This window comes from Melanostigma gelatinosum (genome assembly GCF_949748355.1).
Source record: "Melanostigma gelatinosum genome assembly, chromosome: 1".
NCBI classification, from domain to species: domain Eukaryota; kingdom Metazoa; phylum Chordata; class Actinopteri; order Perciformes; family Zoarcidae; genus Melanostigma; species Melanostigma gelatinosum.
In genome coordinates this window covers 15,160,246-15,177,919 of record NC_136634.1, presented here as the reverse complement: position 1 = coordinate 15,177,919, position 17,674 = coordinate 15,160,246, and the positions used below count along the sequence as shown (strand labels likewise).

The following is a 17,674-nucleotide window of genomic DNA, read 5'->3' as shown; positions in this document are numbered from 1 at the left end:
GCCTCCTTTAGTGAATATGGGCGGATACCGGGGCGCATTTTACCCAGAAAGCATAGCTGGAGATTTCAACCGGTTTGGGTCATATCATCCAACTTTGTGTCGCAATGTGGGAAACAACACTCTGTATTGTGTCCTCTGTAAATATACTACTGTTGTTTTGTGCAGGTTTGACTTAAAACAGTAGGTTTATATGAACCATGGTTGCCTCTGTTGATTATTGTAATAGGTATGCAGTCTATGTGCAAAAGTTACGTTTTTTTTATTTAATCTCATCGGAAACCAGACAGAGTGATTCACATTTATGCTTTAAAGATCACAAACAACATCGTAACTATATAGGTCACATTGTGTCCGTTTCAGGACGTCTCCTCTCAGTATCGTGATCCCTTACTGCTGCCTGCTGCAGAGTCAACAAAGCCTAGGGGGCGACTCCACTATATATAGGGTCTAAATATAACTGAATTGTGCTGGAGGGACGTCATTCCCAGGCAAGGAAATGATTTGGCAATCCCTTGTCAGTTTGCCAACGTGTTCAGGCGGCTGCCTCCTGCGCACACAATGCGCATAATCAACACATACACGTTCAGTAACAAAACACAGGCCCAAAGCAAAAACAACCTCGAGAATAAGGCCGCTGAGGGCAGAATACATGAAGAATACATTAATTAACATTTTATACAGTTGGTAGATACGTAGTTATTTCACTACTAGGGTCTTTTGGAGGGAATACCTATTTTAAAAGTCGCAGGAATCCTACGATTTATATTCGATACTATCCGTGAAATATATTAGTCTGTAGCAGTAATACAGAAAATATAAGCTGTATAAAAGAGTACAATATACAAAACAAAGATGATACACTGTTTTTACGCATGTCTTACATCACATGGCAGAGACACTAGAGGTCACTATTGGCTTGTCTAGCAGTTCTCCAATCTGTACAGCCTCTACTGAAACCACGTTTGAGATTTTATAAAGAAGTGAAGGCTAATTTAAATCACAATTAGGTTCAGAGTTGTTTTCATTAAAAATATTATACTTTTGAAATGTGGAGAGGCTTACACTTCTGTCTATAACGAACACTTATTGTATGCAGAGATTAGTTATTATTGTATCGTTTTAGAGATTTAATAATAATAATTGAATACTGATATTCCTATTTTGTGAGAGGGTACCAGTTATTTTATCTACATCTCAAATAGATGCACTGTGCATTTGTCTGACTACATTTAAACAGTATGTGAAATACAATGTACATAAATGAAAGAAAGGTTACACATGAACAAGAATAGATTCCTATCTTCTATTTCATTATTTTATCATTATGGACAGACACATTACTATCACAAATGTAATTTACTGTCAGTTATAGTTTGCAAAAGGGAATTTAGTGTGAATATAATCTGGGACTCGTATCCCTACTGATGGGCCGGTTCTCTCTTTAGGTTTACCTGTTGGTACAAAAGATAAACACAACTTTAATGCAAGCAGTCAATTTATATATCAAGCACAGAATTGCCTTAGAAGAAGAGCATTTGTATAAAATCACTATAAAAGCCAGAGTAAATAATTGACACCATGTCCGTTGACAGATAATAGAATATACATGAGAAACTATTTATCTTACAACAGTAAAACTTGTTGACATCTCAAAGCAGTAAAATCAAAGATGTACCTGATAACTGTAATGATGGCTCCATTTTATTCTAGGCATGATGACTCACAGGAATAGCCATCACTAACATCATTAGTTTGGCCTGTGATTTCCTGCTGGTAAAATGTCTGCCGTGAAAAGGCTCTATAATGGCATAGTTTCGAGATTGATTAAATGGAAGTTATAAAAGCGTTTTTTTCACTTACATAAAATGCCCTTCTGTAAATTGAAGAATATATTTCAACCGTAAGAAGAGACTTCATTTGAATAAAACCTTAATCTTGACCAAGGCCTATCGTCCTTACCCAGACATGATGACTAGAGAGCACTAAACCTGCTGACTACACCGCTCATAAACCGACCACATGGATGATAAAAGATCATATTTAGAGACACGTCCAGCTGACATGTTTTTAAAACAGGAAAGTATTTTCGGTCACAAGAGGGCAGTATGTTTCCACTGATGCATGGTCCCATTGTCAAAGGTCCATCAGCTGCTCCAGTTGAATGCGCTGTATGTTTTAACTTCATCTATATCTTTTGCAAAAAGTTTATGGATGTATTTTTGTGTCAGGTAAAGTGGAAATATAATTATTTTTACATTTTTACCAGTGTAAGTCCGCTGTTTAGTCAAGTAGGGTCTGATGTTGGAAGTATGGAGTGAGCAAAATATTGTGTGTTTTACATTACTTACTTTCATGATGTGTAACAAAAAAAAACATGCTACCAAATGTGGTGGTTTCATATAACCAGTGGCGGCTGGTCAATAGAGGGCCATGGGGCATGGCCCCACCATGAGCCATACAAAAAAAAAGAAGAAAAAAAAAAGAATTTATAATAATCATAAATTATACAAATTGTCAATATTTATGTTTTTGAACTATGGAATGTACCCAGTAATGTGTGTAAAATATGATATCTGCGCAAAATATATGCTTTTCCTGCTCGTCCTCTCCACCTGTGTGCTCTCTGCTCGTCCTCTCCGCCTGTGTGCTCTCTGCTCGTGCTCTCTGCTCGTGCTCTCTGTCTGTGTGCACGACACTCTGAGAACGCGCAGCTTGGGGGGCCTGATCGTTTTGGCCCAAAAGAGACGGGTCTATGAAGCAGTTTAGCCAATTGCTGATTCAAGATATAAATGAGTGACATACAATTTAGCCAATCAGCGCCCTCAAATAGATTCAGCTTGGGGCCAGAACGATCAGGCCCCCCTCGCTGCGCATTCTCGTCAGGAGAAGTCTCTACAGGCGCGAGCGCCAGCGCGAGCACTCCTCCTCCAAGACCCGTTTGAGAGGAGGACTTTGGCGGAGATTCTGCAGCCAAAGAGCTGATATCAGATCAGCCTGACTTCACAATCAGACAGCAGACTACATGCGAAGCTTCACTAGCTGTACACCAGACAGGTTTGGCTAGCTGGATGACGTCATGCTAATAATTTATTTAGCTTTTTAAAACAACGGGGACGGATCCAGCACGGACAGTTACGGGAGTGAGGGATGAGGAGGTAAGGAAACATGAGAACACCAGGACACACATGAGAACTCTGTCAAGCTACATATTAGACAAAGTGTACATCTTTTCTTCTACACAGCTGTCCTCAGTCTCATCTGCTTAACGTGGTCATGGAGGCATCAACATGTAATAGAGATGTTAAATTAAGAGTGAGAACTCATCATAGCTTAATTTAACATCAGCATTCATAATAACACTTCATGTTTACTTCTCCTGATCTTTACCTCCTATAACAAGGTCCATAGGGGCATCTCAACAAATAAACATGTTATATTATATTATATTATATAAGTGTTATTTACTGATTGTTTTCGTGTTGGAATACATGTTAAATATTTAACTGCCAAGTAATAATGCGTGTTTGATACTTACATTTTTTTTGCATTAAATCACACTGGGATGTTTGCTGAAATTGATAAGATGGCCCGACCTAGAACATTTTCCACCAGCCGCCACTGCATATAACTATCCAATACATGCATCATGACAGTTTGTGTGTTCTCCATTTCACATGGAACCTATCCTACCTTGCCTTGATGGCATCCGTATATGATCGGAAACATGCTACTGCGTTTCAACTGCAGGGTATTTGTCTTCATTTTAATTTCAAATGTATGTGTTACAATTGTATGATATGTCATTGGTATAGTTTTAGAGTCTGTAATTCTGCAGTACCTTCAAAAGAATGCAGTGCACAACTTTATTTACTCTGAACGCAGCTTATGAACCACTTCCACTAAATCTATTAAATCTTTATTACATCCTCCAGGACTCTCAACACCTCTTGTTCATTAACAAAGAACCTGTCAGAGAACATCCAGAAAGCACTCAAGCAGCTAATCTACACATTTCTATTCAAATCTAAATTTCATTATATATGAGACTTTTGATAATGGGATCCCCCCCCCACACACACACACCCCAATCCCTCGCCCCTTCAGAGTGTATTGCAGCTTTAAACAGTCCACAATGCCTTGCGGTGTCCCAGTTCCAATGCGATGTATTTACCAGCAGGAGTAATGAAACGAGTGGAGGGTTATTTTCCGCAGCTTGTTGGCGAGACCGCAAAAGACTAACGCACAGAGAGGACAGACACAAACTTTCGGATAGAGGACCAGAGCGTCAATTATCTGTGTTTGAACGCGTCTGTAGCCTTTTATTCAGTTGTTTGTTTATTGCAGCCAAGCGATACTTTGTCGCAGTTCGTTGGAAGTGATTTACTGGGCGATGGTGAAGAAGGACACATTTTGCTGAATTGACGCCTTTTACCTGTGTTTTCTGCCTAAACTTCACTTCGGATAGGGAACACTGAGGTGAATCCTATTTGCGCTTTAAAGGTAAGACCATTACACATCCCTAATAACAGCTAAATGTGCTGCGGCGGATCCCGGTGTAGTTGTGAGGCTGAGATAACGGAAACATTTCTGTAGTAGAATAGTTCTGCTACTCTCTGAGCCCACTACAGCCCATTATCGCCATTTCTCCAGCCTCATCCCAGTCAACACCAACTGTATGAGACGGAGGGGCATTGTCACTAAATGCTCAAAGATGCTAATGTCTTATGTCTTTCAGGTTGTTAGATGCCGAGATATCGAGCGAATACTGCTGTTAATGGTGTCTTTATCTGCTAGTGTGAGGCTTAAGATCAGTTAAATGCATTTTTCGGTGTCCTCGGATGATTCGGACTGTATCACCTTGTAGTAGGCCTATTATCTTATCATGTTTGGATGTAAAACATTCACTTAAAAATGTTGTTGAATGTTGCTTTGCCCTTCACACAGCACTGTCTCTCATCAGGTGCAACATCTTCTGTACATATTATGAGCTCTCCTGCTTTCAAAAATATTTTACACATCAGTAATCACAGCAGAATCTAGTTTGAAATCACTTTTTCTGCGTAAAGCTTCAGTGCTATGCACCGCTTACAAACGTTTGTTCTGCTATATGTAGCAGAACCAACCTGTGGAGTTGTTGCACTCAGTCAAGGTTTTATGTCTTACACTTTTGATGGAAGAGGACAGCTTTAGTCTAAAAATCGACTCGTGTAATTCAGTGTTCCTTGTTGCATTTGGAAATGTCACCGCACCATGAAGACCATGAAGGCTGCAAAGAACTACTACAAAGTTTCAGCTGCTGCTGTAAAACCATATCAGTTCTAAAAATGCTGACATGCAAGAGTGTGATTCAGCACCAGGTGATGTTTTGCACACCACTGTAACATGTAAACCTTGGCTAGAGGCCCCTTGTTGCCCCGTTGAAGGAGCCTGCTGCCCGCCCTGCTGGCTCTTCAAAGCTGGCTAGCGAGCAGGGAATATGGCATGGGAACAAAGGCAGCATTATTGCTGGCCGAACATGCCTTCCAGATGTTCATGATTCTGCCAGCACTGACCTCCCGAATGGGGGAGGCTGCTCCAGCGCCTAATAGTTTAATATCAGAGAAAGAAGCAGGTTACAACATCCTATTTTGTTTTTCAGACATGTAAACTTAAGAATTTCAATTGTTCAGAATGTTACAAACTCAAGCTTTTAATACTCATCCAGTTTAAACACACTTTCGTTTGAATGCAGTGTGTTGAAGTGTCATTGCCACCGAGCGGGCGGACCCATCGCTTTCTTGTCTCTTAGTTATGGCCCGTTGCATTCTCACAGCCCAGGAATGCATAGCCTGGATGTTATCAGTTTCCACTCCACAGGAACAAGGCCTGTCTCATGCGACAGTCTTTGCCCCACTCCATAATGTTTAGGAGAGGGCATTGTATGAACTCCACGCTGGCGTACTGATGAAGATAATGAGCTTCTTTATCTGGATCACACTGCAAGACGCTTAACTTTTAACCACAGCGGCCCCATCTTGTCACATTGTCTTACATCTATGTTCCACTGTTGCCTCCCCAGTTTGTTTTAGGCTCAGGGATTATACCGGGCTGTAGAACTTGATGACAATTTGGAGGAATTGAAAGCGAGGAAATAGATTTCTCCTGTTAGTTCCAACCGATTTACCACCAGCGCCTCCACAATAAACCAGCATCTGTCTTTGGCGGCTCACAGAGATGTATTTCACAACCGATCTGTTACCAATTACAGCAAAGCTAAAAAATTCTAGTAATTGCACGTTGCTCTACATGGAGTGAAATTTGAATTAAAGTTTGGTTGGCAATAGGCAAGAAGGTTTAAAACGGACTGCTGTCGCTTTCGTCTGCAAGAAGTATCCCATTGTCTTTAATTAACATCAGCGTGGGGAGTGTTGCATGTCAGCAATCTATAATGAATTACTTACTAGTTTTAATGAGCCACTTAAATATATATATATATATATATATATATATAAATATATATATATATATATTCTTTCAAACTTACAATGCCAGCAAATTTGATGAGGAAAAAGGTTGCAATAGTGTCGATTCGTGGAGGTAGTACTTGGAACGTTTGTGTTTTCCCGTGATCTTTCTCAACTAGGTTCAGTTGCTGCCCTGCGGGCTTTCTCCTGAGTCGAGCTCAGTCTTTGTTTTGAATACCCATTTTGTTTTCCTCAAATACTCCCGTGTTCACCAATTTGCTGAACTGCACGAGGCACTTCGTGATGCTTCACATACTGTAAATCCCCAGCAGAAACTCCTACAGTAATTCTTCATCGTGCATGTTACAGCAGGGTATTGGTCGTGATGGAACACCCACAGAACCATATGGTGAGTTGTTTACACCAGCAGCCAGTTGAGGGCCCTTTCCTGCCAGCTCAGTGTGCTCCTGTAGGCCTGGAGAACTGTCATCAGCAGCCGAGCGGGCAGGCTGCTCAAGGCTGCTCACACACCTCACTGATCTGAGACAAATCTTGAGTCAACACTACTGAAGCATTACAAGACTGAAACAAACATGCTCTGGAGTCATGCAGAGTTTGAAGTTTTTGCTGCAGTTTATAGAGAGAGAGAGAGAGAGAGAGAGAGAGAGAGAGAGAGAGAGAGAGAGAGAGAGAGAGAGAGAGAGAGAGAGAGAGAGAGAGAGAGAGAGAGAGAGATAGAGAGAGAGAGAGAGAGAGAGAGAGAGAGAGAGAGAGAGAGAATATGTACTTTATTTATCCCCAGGGGGAAATTTGTGAATCAAGTCTGGTTCAGTTGATCAAGTCTCAACTGAGCTTAAACAGAATTCACAGATATGTAAGCCCTCCTCTGTCTCGTGAAATGCCTCTCTGGCATAAGATGAGCTGCACAAATCAGGGAGCGGGCATCTCCCCAGGCTGTGGCTTTTGACAGGCCAGAGGAGTGGAGCTTGCAGAGCTCAGGATGGCACTCTGCCCCGCACCGCTGTGCACGTATCGTCAGTTGGGTTTTCTGTGTTAATGTTAACGAATATAAATGTCACGAGTCTGGACCAGAGCAAGTGACATTTATAAATGCCCCGCTGAGTCTTGTTGAGCTTGTGCAAGGAAGAGGCATTGAATCAGCCAGTCTGCTTGTCTTTACTACACGTGAAATGTAGTGTTTTGTTTGAGCATGTTCTCTTCTGCGTGTGGGGGTTGTTTCAATGAAGATCACTGAATTTTTGTTAACGCCAATTCAACGTAGAGTATATGCAGTGGTCCTTGTAAATCCCTCTGACTCAGTGTTGGTAGTGTTTTTTTAAGCACTTTCCCCTTCCCCCTCCGTTATATCCAAACCTGATCCACTATGCCTGCTTTGCATCAAGACCCACTCAGTCCCTGTTACTGTTTCCACATCCCCCTGGAAAAAGGGTTAAACAAAATGGTGACAGTGTTTTGGGTCTTGGGTTTTGTTGCTGTGTGTGTGTGTGTGTGTGTGTGTGTGTGTGTGTGTGTGTGTGTGTGTGTGTGTGTGTGTGTGTGTGTGTGTGTGTGTGTGTGTGTGTGTGTGTGTGTGTGTGTGTGAGAGAGACTATTTTCCTGTTCCTCTCCATCCTTCTGCCCTCCTTGCCATTTAAGGGCAGTCTGAATGAAAGAGCACTTTCCAACTAGCTGTGAACACGCCAAGAATAGAGTGATCAAGAGTCCACAGACAAAGGTGGCACTCGCACACATACAAACGCACAGATGTAAACAAAATGAGACGCACACTGTGCATTTCTGCACTTAACACACACTTGAATCTGCGTCTCAAAATGTCTTACAACTGCCTGACATTTTATTGTTTGTTTGTTTGTTTTTAGAGCTTTTTCTCACTGTTGAAGGTTTTTTTCGGGGGGAATTGTTTCTGTACCGATGAGGGTGAAGGTCCCGGGACAGAAGTTGTCGTACGTGTGCAGATTGTAAAGATCTCTGAGGCAAATTTGTGATTTATTTCTTTGGCTTTACAATATATATTAAATTAAATTAAATTTTTTCAAACGATTAGTGGATTTATTGGTTTGGCAATTGACTGATAATTTAAAAACTTTTAAAACTCCATTAATCGTATTTATGATCTTCGTCATTTTACAAGGAAACATGCTGTTTTTAACTTTCTCAAATGTGCTGAGTTGCTGCTTTATGTAACACTTTTGGGGTTTGGACTGTTGTTAGTCCGGCCAAACAAGCAATATGGCAATGTCACCCTGGCTGGGGATTTTTTACTTCAAGCAAACAATAAATCAATCATCTAAAAAAATATATATATAATGATCAACAGTGAAAATAATCATTCGTTGCAGCGCCATCTCTTTGTCTAACTCTACAAATGTTACCTTGCAGCACTTCCTATGTTTTTACCATATTCAGAAAAGCAGTTTGTGGTGCATAAGACAGGCTGGTGTGGATGCCTTTGTGAATGTGCACAGGGACTACGTGGGCTGGGGGAGGTGTAATTGGGGGGTGAACAAAAGGACCTTTTGACACAGTAGTGTAGGTGCATTGAAGGTTAGATCCATGGAGAGTGATACAGATCTGGGGAGATGCCGTTCATTCTCTGTCAGTTAACTGTCCTTGAACATTTTGAAGGATCTCCACCCTTGATGGGTATTTCATATACTCTGTCATGTCACTACTTGTTTAACACATTTTTAATGTGCGCTTTGGTAATCTGATAATGTAATAGCTGATTCTGTGAATCTTCAAAATGCTCCGGCAATCAGCCAGCTATCATATCAAGACAAGCTTTGTGAAGACAGTGCATCTCTAATATATGTTGTTAACTTTGTACTTGTAGCATAGTATTGGCTGCTCTTCTAATAACTCAGTCAGGAACTAAGGACATAACTATATTACATATGTTACAGGACAACACACCCGTGACATCAAATACAAAACCCTGCTCTACTCCCTCTTGGGGAGTTCTGCTTCATCTGGCTCTCCCTTTTTCCTTTTTGATCGTATTTTCATCCCTCTCTGTTCCTGTCCTCTCTGTGTCACTGAGTCAATCTTCCTGCTCTGTCTTTGCTGTTTCCATGTAATTCGTTGTACAAATGCAGGAACTGGGCTTGGGAATGTGCTGGCAGACTCTTCCTGCACCCCCAACAGACGTGTACCTATTCATAGAGAAGAACAAAACAACTGCGTTATGGCCAGCTGGTCCTGGCATGCCTGGCTGTACCGGTCCATTCTTAACTAGACTATCCTTTTACCATAGGCCACTGCTAAAATAGCCTGTCTATACCTTATGTTTTCTGCTTATTTGACAACTTGTGTAGAAGCAAAACCGCAAGTGGAACTGTCTGCATTTCTGTGTGTCTGTCAAGACTTTATCCTTTTTGGCGACTGAAGATTGTAACTGTGGCCTTGAGCACATCCTGACTAACCGCTTCCTGTTTTCCCGTGTGTTTCCTCCCCACTAAAGTAGCCAGAGGGGCTTCAGCTGCCCTGCACCACTGGAGCCTTCAATAATGTCGGGGCAAACACACCACAACCGGCCCCATCGCTTCTGACCCAACATGGAGCTCAAGGTCTGGGTGGATGGAGTCCAGAGGGTCGTCTGTGGGGTCACTGAGACAACCACCTGCCAAGAAGTGGTGATTGCTCTGGCACAGGCCATAGGTAGATACGTTTCTACCGTCAAACCACACATAAGCACAGCTGAGATACAAACAGACCTGTTCAAAAACGTTCTGCTGAGTTGTATATTTGACAAGTGAAACTGGATTCTGTTATTATGAATGGGGCTCGGTCCATTGAACTCATACCCAGGAGATTCAATGCAGTGCATCAGTTACTAGATTGACTGCTACACACAAGCACCTAATAGATCTTCGGGTTAGTCTTAGCTAACGTCATATTTTGTGCTCACATATATGAATTAATTAGCATCAAGATGTTTAGAACTGCAGTGTTTTAAAACATTGGTAGCTAGCTAGCAACAATAAGCAGTATTTCTGTTTGGCAATCAGCGTTGTGTACACCCAAGGATTGTATACTTCTGGTTCATTAAGTCACACTGCTGACATTGGATGACGTTCTGGTGTTTGTTTTGCCAGGAACATTAAATGACAACGTCCACATCTGCCTTGCTGAATTCCTGATCCAAAGCCTTTTTTGTCACTTCGTGATTTCTAGTTCTTTTGAACTGCTTCTCCAAATTGCACTCTCGGAGTTGGTTGGAATTGGAGTTAGATTTTGTTAGAAAAGACAATCCAGGCTGTTTGGCGTACTTTAAACCAGAGCATCGCTCCTGTGTGCTAACACTACCCTCTGTGTGTTGCCTTACCAGCAGTTTGATCTGACTGTGTACTTCCATGTTCGGTATGGTCGTAAAAGATCACTAAGTGCTGATATAAAAATGTCTCTCACCCCTGTAATGCGTCATTAGTTAGTTAGTTAACATGAAATTCACTTTCATGGTGCTCTGGTAAACTTATGAAGTAGTAGTATTTGAGTATCTGGCCTACACGTAGACTTCCTGCTGGGATACGGTGGGTCATAGTCAGAGGCTTTATTGGTATACTTTCATGGAATGAAGCACCCCCCCCCCCCCCCCCCCCGCCCCCCTTTCCCATATGGCTCCTCCAGGAACGGAGGCACTTCAGCAGACTGTATTGACATCACTTCCCACAAAGAGCAGGGTAGGAGGAGGGAAAGTCTGACTCATCGCCCGGTCTCCTGCCAAACTGAGAAAGCAGCACTTCTAAGCCCCCTCCACTGCAGTTTTTTACATTAACGATGTATAAACCATTTTAAATGATCAGACATCAATATTGATTTAGAACTTTGGTGTTTCTGTATACACGCTACGTCTTGTGTCTAGGTTTCCTCCAAACAGCTTTAGGCAGTTTATTCATGATGAACATTGAATCTTATGTGATGTGTAAAGGTTGCTCGTGGTGCTGAAGCCACTGAGAAACACCCAACACTGCAGCTTTTAGCCTCTTTTAGCTGATTGTTCTGTTTTCCAGCTCACGTTACAGCATGGTTGAGACTTAAGGCTCTCACCTCACTTATAACATCACTGTGAGCTGTTGTCAGAAACCACACTCAGACAAGCTGGACGAAATGTGGATGTTTTCTACCAGAGTGTATCTGGTATGGCCAGATACATGGCTCCAACAGGATGACAATGTTGCTCGGTACCCTCTTCAATGTGTAAGGAATCTTTGCTAAAATGTTATCTTAACAGCTAGGTAAGATGCCAGTACATCATGGTTGCATCTTTCACCACTTTAGTGGTCAAATTAGCTTTCAGAAGCTTTAGAGAAAAGTCTTAATCCTTGCAATTTGGCACAACCATCTACCAGTATAAGAATGTGTTACAATTTGTTTTTTACAGGTCGCACTGGGAGATACACTCTGGTAGAAAAATGGCGTGACACGGAGCGTCACCTAGCCCCTCATGAGAGCCCTGTGGCTTCTCTGAACACCTGGGGCCAGTATGCTGGGGATGTCCAGCTGATCCTGCATCGAACAGGCCCCTCCTTGACTGAACGACCTCCCTCAGAAGGACCCCCTCTCAGGGGGCCTGAACGCGGGCTGCACCGGCAGAGCCTGCCTCCCCTTGCAAAGCTTCGACATCCCAATGATCGCTCCCTCCGCCGCCGTGAACCGCGACGTAAGTCTCTGACGTTCAGCGGTGCACCCAGAGGCCTTCGGGAGATATTGAGCGGAGGCCGAATCGGCGAGGCCGAGGCAAAGCGAAGACTCCTCCTGGGAAATGATGGGACTCACCACCATGCAAGACCTGCCATCGGGACTGCATCGCCTGGCCTGTGGGCCTGTCGCATGGAAGACCTGGTCCGACTGGTCGGTCTACAGAGAGAGACTCTCAATGTGCTGGAGAAGAAGCTGGAAGCCTATGAGGCTGAGCTCCAGGCCTGGGCTGGAGGGCGAGGGGAGCGAGGTGGAGGGTTTATTGGTGACCCAGGTGGTGGAGGAGGAGGAGGGCTGATAGAGGAGATCATGAGGTTGGAGAAGCATCTGAGGAAGAATGACGTGGAGATGGAGGAGGAGGAGTTTTGGGCCACTGAGCTGCAGATTGAGCTGGAGAGTGAGAGACAGCTGGAGGAAAGACTGCAGGAGCTGAGAGGACGCATGCAGGGCTGTGAAATGGAGATTGAAGAAAAGCTGTCAATGGTACAGGTGTGCTATGTGTGGGAGATATTGAACAAAACATCCTGTGTTTTAGTCGCAACTTGTGGGGAAGGATCAAATTATAGCTAAATCAAAGAATAATAATTTGGTTCTCTTTCAACATCGTTGTTCTAGTGATGTTTATACATTATAGTTGGTGCCTTGCCTCTTTTTCCACATCTGTGTCACTCTGCCCCATCAGAGTGTGGCGGCCGGCCTGGAAGAGGAGCGGCTGCAGAAGCAGCGGCAGGAGACCCAGTGGGTCAGTGAGGCAGAGGCTCGGTCCCAGGTGCTCAGGGCCAAGACCGAGCTGAAAGCCCAGGAGAGACAGGCTGTCCAGCTGGAGAGCAGCTGCAGAGCAGTGGACAGGTCACTTGGACAAGGCACCAAGAAACTGCAGGTAAGACGTATGCACTCATGTGCTGCAGGGTGATGGAGACCATCCATCAGTAACAATGCATTTAATCCTCTGTCCACCTGAATCGTCCCTCGCAGTGATGCTGAATCCCTGCCAGTCTTTTTTACACTTCCAAGTCTGTTTACCAGTCTTGGGGAGAACTGTGATTGAAGTTATACGAAGCCATCTATGGCTACAGAGAGAGCTGTCTGAAATATTGTAAATTGTCTCGAGGAATGTCACTTTGATGTCAATTTAACTGAGTTTGACAAAGTTTGTTCTTCTGGTAACGTTTCATTGTTTCATCTATTGTACTGTTTTATCAGGGTGTACTTTACTTTAGTTTGTCTTGCTTTCTTGGGCCTCACTGTTGATCTTTTTGTTGCTTTATTGCCTTGCTTTGTCTCTCAAAGCACTTTGCAAACTCAGTTTTAAAGGTGCTATATAAATAAAGTTATTATTATTATTATTATTAATATTATTATGATAAAGGACTTGGAGATTTAAAGTAATATTGCCAGCGTCTGGACATCCGTATACTATAACGCGCGCGCACACGTCTAATCTGTACCAGTAGATGTCAGTTGGAAGCGATTGGTAACGCTCCCACGTTTCCCTCTTCTCATGCTGTTTCTTTGAAGGACATGCAGCACGAGCTGGAACAGCTGACCAAGGAGCTGAGGCAGGTTAACCTGCAGCAGTTCATTAAGCAGACCGGCACCAAGGTCACAGTGCTGCCGGCCGAACCCAGTGAGGATGAAAGTACTCACAGCAGCCATGTTATAGGTAATGTCTCTTTCTTATGAACCTTGAATGGTTGTATTTTTGTTCTCTTGAGGAATATTGGAGTTAAAGATTGAACTCGTGCCACAGGACATGCTTTAAATATAAGAGTACAGTATATATCGTGTAATGTATTCCTAGGCATCTCTTGCTGTTGACTGAAATTAAGTAGGTGTTCAGACATCCAGACGCCCGTACAAATGAATTTTCTAACAGCAACATATCTCACAGAAAATATGAGGACATGTTAAAACATTTTAATCATTACAAAACTGACCTTGTCGGTGCAGTGCAGTGTGTAGTCGGTGACATCGGGGTCAGATAAGCCTACGGCCAAATTCATACTTTGTTCGTCCATGTTTATGCGAGGGTCCACTCGGGGCCGCCGGATGTAAAATGTGTCATCAGAGGGTGTAGCGTAGGCTCTGTGCGGACATCTGCGTACCGGTACTGTGCTGTCACCGCGCGGAGCTGTTCAGACAGTGACGTCCGCAGTAGTCTGTGTACAACCGAGGCTTAACTGATCTGAACTACCGGTAGTCTGAACCAAGACGAGTATTACAACTTATTTGAATGGTAAAGTGCATGCTGTCTGAGGATAAATGCTGCCTTTTGGTTGCCTTTCAGACAGGCGAGACATGGCTTATTTTTTTTCTTAAAGTGCACTTATTATTTTTCTACCCCGTGTCTTGACCGCCTGCTGAGAGAAAATGACTAAGCTTTAGTGTCCAAGTGTGAGTGTGTGAATGTGGGAGAGATTGTGACAGAGGAAATCGGGAGGGGGTAGCGGAGAGAACAGTTTTAGTTTTTACCTACTCCAGTGGCAATTATAGTCTCCATGCCAACAGCTGCCTGGATACAGGCCGACCTGGCATCATTCATTCACCCTACTTTCTCTGTCTAACCCTCAATCCTTCTATCACGCCGTCACTCTGTCACATGCCCAGCAGTGTCCGTGATGGGCCCTTTGGACCAAAGCTCTGTCAACCTACATAAACTAAGAGCACTGAATAATGGGAGAACTGTCACATTAAAATAGAGACGATCCACATCAGCTGTCGGCCAGCTGGTTATTGAAAACTTCACAGTAATATCGTACCAATAACATAATAGTGAGTAATAGTAATTAAGATTGACTTCCAGGAGCAAGTTAGAGGTCAGGCTAGAGCGGTGCATTGTGTGTTGTTACCGGGGACACAACCATCAGCCTGGAATATTAGGCTTGAAACAAAAAGAGCTGCACATCCAACTTGCAAAACAAAGTTTATCTACAGACACTAAAATGTACAAACTTAAAAAATAAAACCACAACCTCCCACCATCCCTATGAATAATGTTATATTCCCCATGCCCAATGCCTTAAAAACTCATGTCATTTTTTACACCCACTTGATTTGATTTTGGTTCAAACACAATCTTAACTTCAATATGTCACCTCAACAAAGAGCCCATTTTTATTTAATTTTTCTGATTGCATGACATATACTTCATCATTGCATCATTTAGAGCAGTGGGTCTTGTTATTAAAGTTAACAGCGATGGATTTAAATTATGAAACGTAATGAATTGAGTATTCATGTCCTTCCAGTAACCTTCCAATTCATGTGTGTGAAATCAGCCAGCGCCTTTTGTACCTGGCCATTAAATTCACTGCATCTGATGATTCGCTGCATGGCTCGGCACTGCCCCCTGGTGGCACCACAGCAGAGCTATCGCGTAGCATCCACAGGGCTTTGTTGTTGTTGTTTTTAATCTGACGATATATTTTCTGCACCAAACCTTTGAACTCGACTTAAATAAGTTAAGTTTTGAATTTTCTCTCTTTCATATGATTTCTCATTTCTCAGATTTAGTTCCCCTTACTGGCTCCCTGAAGCGTCCGGTGTCGTCGCACCACATGTCCAGTCACCTCCGGATCCTCCACAGCCCTCTCACTTCCGGCCTGAATCCAGAGGGGATCTACGTGTGAGACAGCTCTGCTACGAGGGAACACGTCATGTCTCCTTTCCAGAGGTCCTTTCACCTCGGAACACATTTGTAAGTGGATATCTTTGTACAGGATACCTCAGTAGCACACTACTATGCACTGTTGTCTCAATTACCTGAAGGCAACCTTCGGGTGCAAAGACTCAAAAAGTGAAGGGACAATATTGAACTTGAAATGGAAGTCGTGGAGCACTTGGGTGGGAATGAAAGATGGTTGGAAGGAACGACGGAAAAAAACACACAGCAGCAGCACCAAGTCCAGTCCCTGGAGATATTAGGACGTTCTCTACATCAGGCTGTTGTGGACTTCCTTTATAAACATATCCACTTAATGTACTTTAGTAACTGCTGAATGATTTGTATTCTTTTCTCACTAGCATCATGATTCAAAACTGTTGCCTTTTGAATATTATTCCTGAGAATCTTGGTATGTGAATTTAATAAATATATCTCTAAAATCATATGTAATTTCTGTAGTGAGTATGTTTTACCCAGCATAACGTCTGGTTCTTATATCAGTAATGAAGGATCCACTATAGTAAACCTGTCTAGATTCTATTGTTTTGCATATCAGAATGTATTCCTGTTGCTCTGACTCTGTTCATGTTACAACTATGCACAAAAGGTTAATAGTTTTGTGACTGAAGAATGTTACTGTGTGTATGTACCAAAATGATTGCCGACTGTAAATGTTTTCTTACTTTTCAGCTTTATTTCGTGAATTGTTATATTTTATTCCAAAGCGGTGCATTCACAGTTACAAAAATGCAGTGCCCTCATTCATGCAGTGATACCTGCACAATGAAACGGTGCAAATGACCCTCTTAAGCTTTTTGTTGTTAAGATTACTACACAGTATATTTTTGCCAAATGTATTATGCTTGTTTTTTTCTGTAAGGACTGATGGCCAAAGATTAGCAGGTCTTGTTGCATGATTGTGTTGTTAATATAGCCATATCTGGATGTGCAAAGCACCCACAGAACAGTAAATCAGATAGTTGAATCTGGTGGCATGTAATAATACAACGGATAGCTACAGCTACAGTGTGTTTGAGCGTGAGAGTGAGTCCGTGATTAAAGCGACGTGTGTGTGTGTGTGCAGGGTCAGAATAGCCACGGTATGAAGCCCCTCTTAGGTCGTAGCTCAGCTGCTAATCACATCAAAGTGCCTTATATTCATTCCACAGTTGTTGTATTCAAATAATGTACAGTAAAGCTTTAGTAGACATATTGAAGCAATGATCCTAGTCAGTTTAGATCAGCTGTTGCTAGATGTATTAGTGCCACGTGGCTGCACAGAGAGAAATGGCAACGGCACAGCATCAAAGAGGAAACGACCTGTTTTATCTGTCAGTATTTTGTAGAAACGTCAAATGGAAAGAACAATATTGAGAGTGCTTTCCACTCTGCTACTGTATTATTGTCACTATAATACTATATGCTGTAAAATGCATTCACATTTAATCTGATTTATTCCATCATGCAACACACACTGTGTACTTTATTCACCGGTTTATATCAGCACCGTCACCCAGGAATAAAAGCGTTGATGTGATACGGAAGAGAAGTCCCTTTCAGCAACATTCAGCATCTACAAAAACACAACACAATACATCATCACTCCAGTTTGTCTCTCTCTTTGTCAGTTAAAGGAGGTAACATTCTTAATCTATGATAGCCTGTATATTGTAGCGGATTTTCCCTTTAAGAAACCACTTGTGTGCTTTTTCCACCCGGGGATGAGACGCAGCTGTGGTCACTGTTTACAACCATGTATGTTCTAGAAAACTCTTAAGATGTCGACTGTAACCTGTTTTTTATTTGTCCCTGCCTTAATATACTGCACAGCGTTGACAGATGTATGGCT

The 17,674-nt window shown here is 42.6% G+C and overlaps 1 protein-coding gene across 2 annotated transcripts; it reads left to right on the top strand.

Moving 5' to 3' along the window:
• Window positions 1-4,204: 4,204 nt before the first annotated feature.
• On the top strand, window positions 4,205-16,851 carry rassf8a (Ras association domain family member 8a). 2 transcript variants are annotated; one of them, XM_079269160.1, is made up of 6 exons: window positions 4,205-4,500; window positions 9,925-10,121; window positions 11,845-12,644; window positions 12,844-13,041; window positions 13,680-13,824; window positions 15,669-16,851. In XM_079269160.1, exons 2-6 carry the CDS (start codon window positions 10,019-10,021, stop codon window positions 15,788-15,790), a joined length of 1,368 nt encoding a protein of 455 aa, XP_079125286.1. In that variant the 5' UTR covers window positions 4,205-4,500; window positions 9,925-10,018; the 3' UTR covers window positions 15,791-16,851. The 2 variants fall into 2 exon arrangements, with proteins under 2 accessions (XP_079125286.1, XP_079125285.1); XM_079269159.1 differs by having other exon boundaries at window positions 11,845-12,650.
• Window positions 16,852-17,674: the final 823 nt, after the last annotated feature.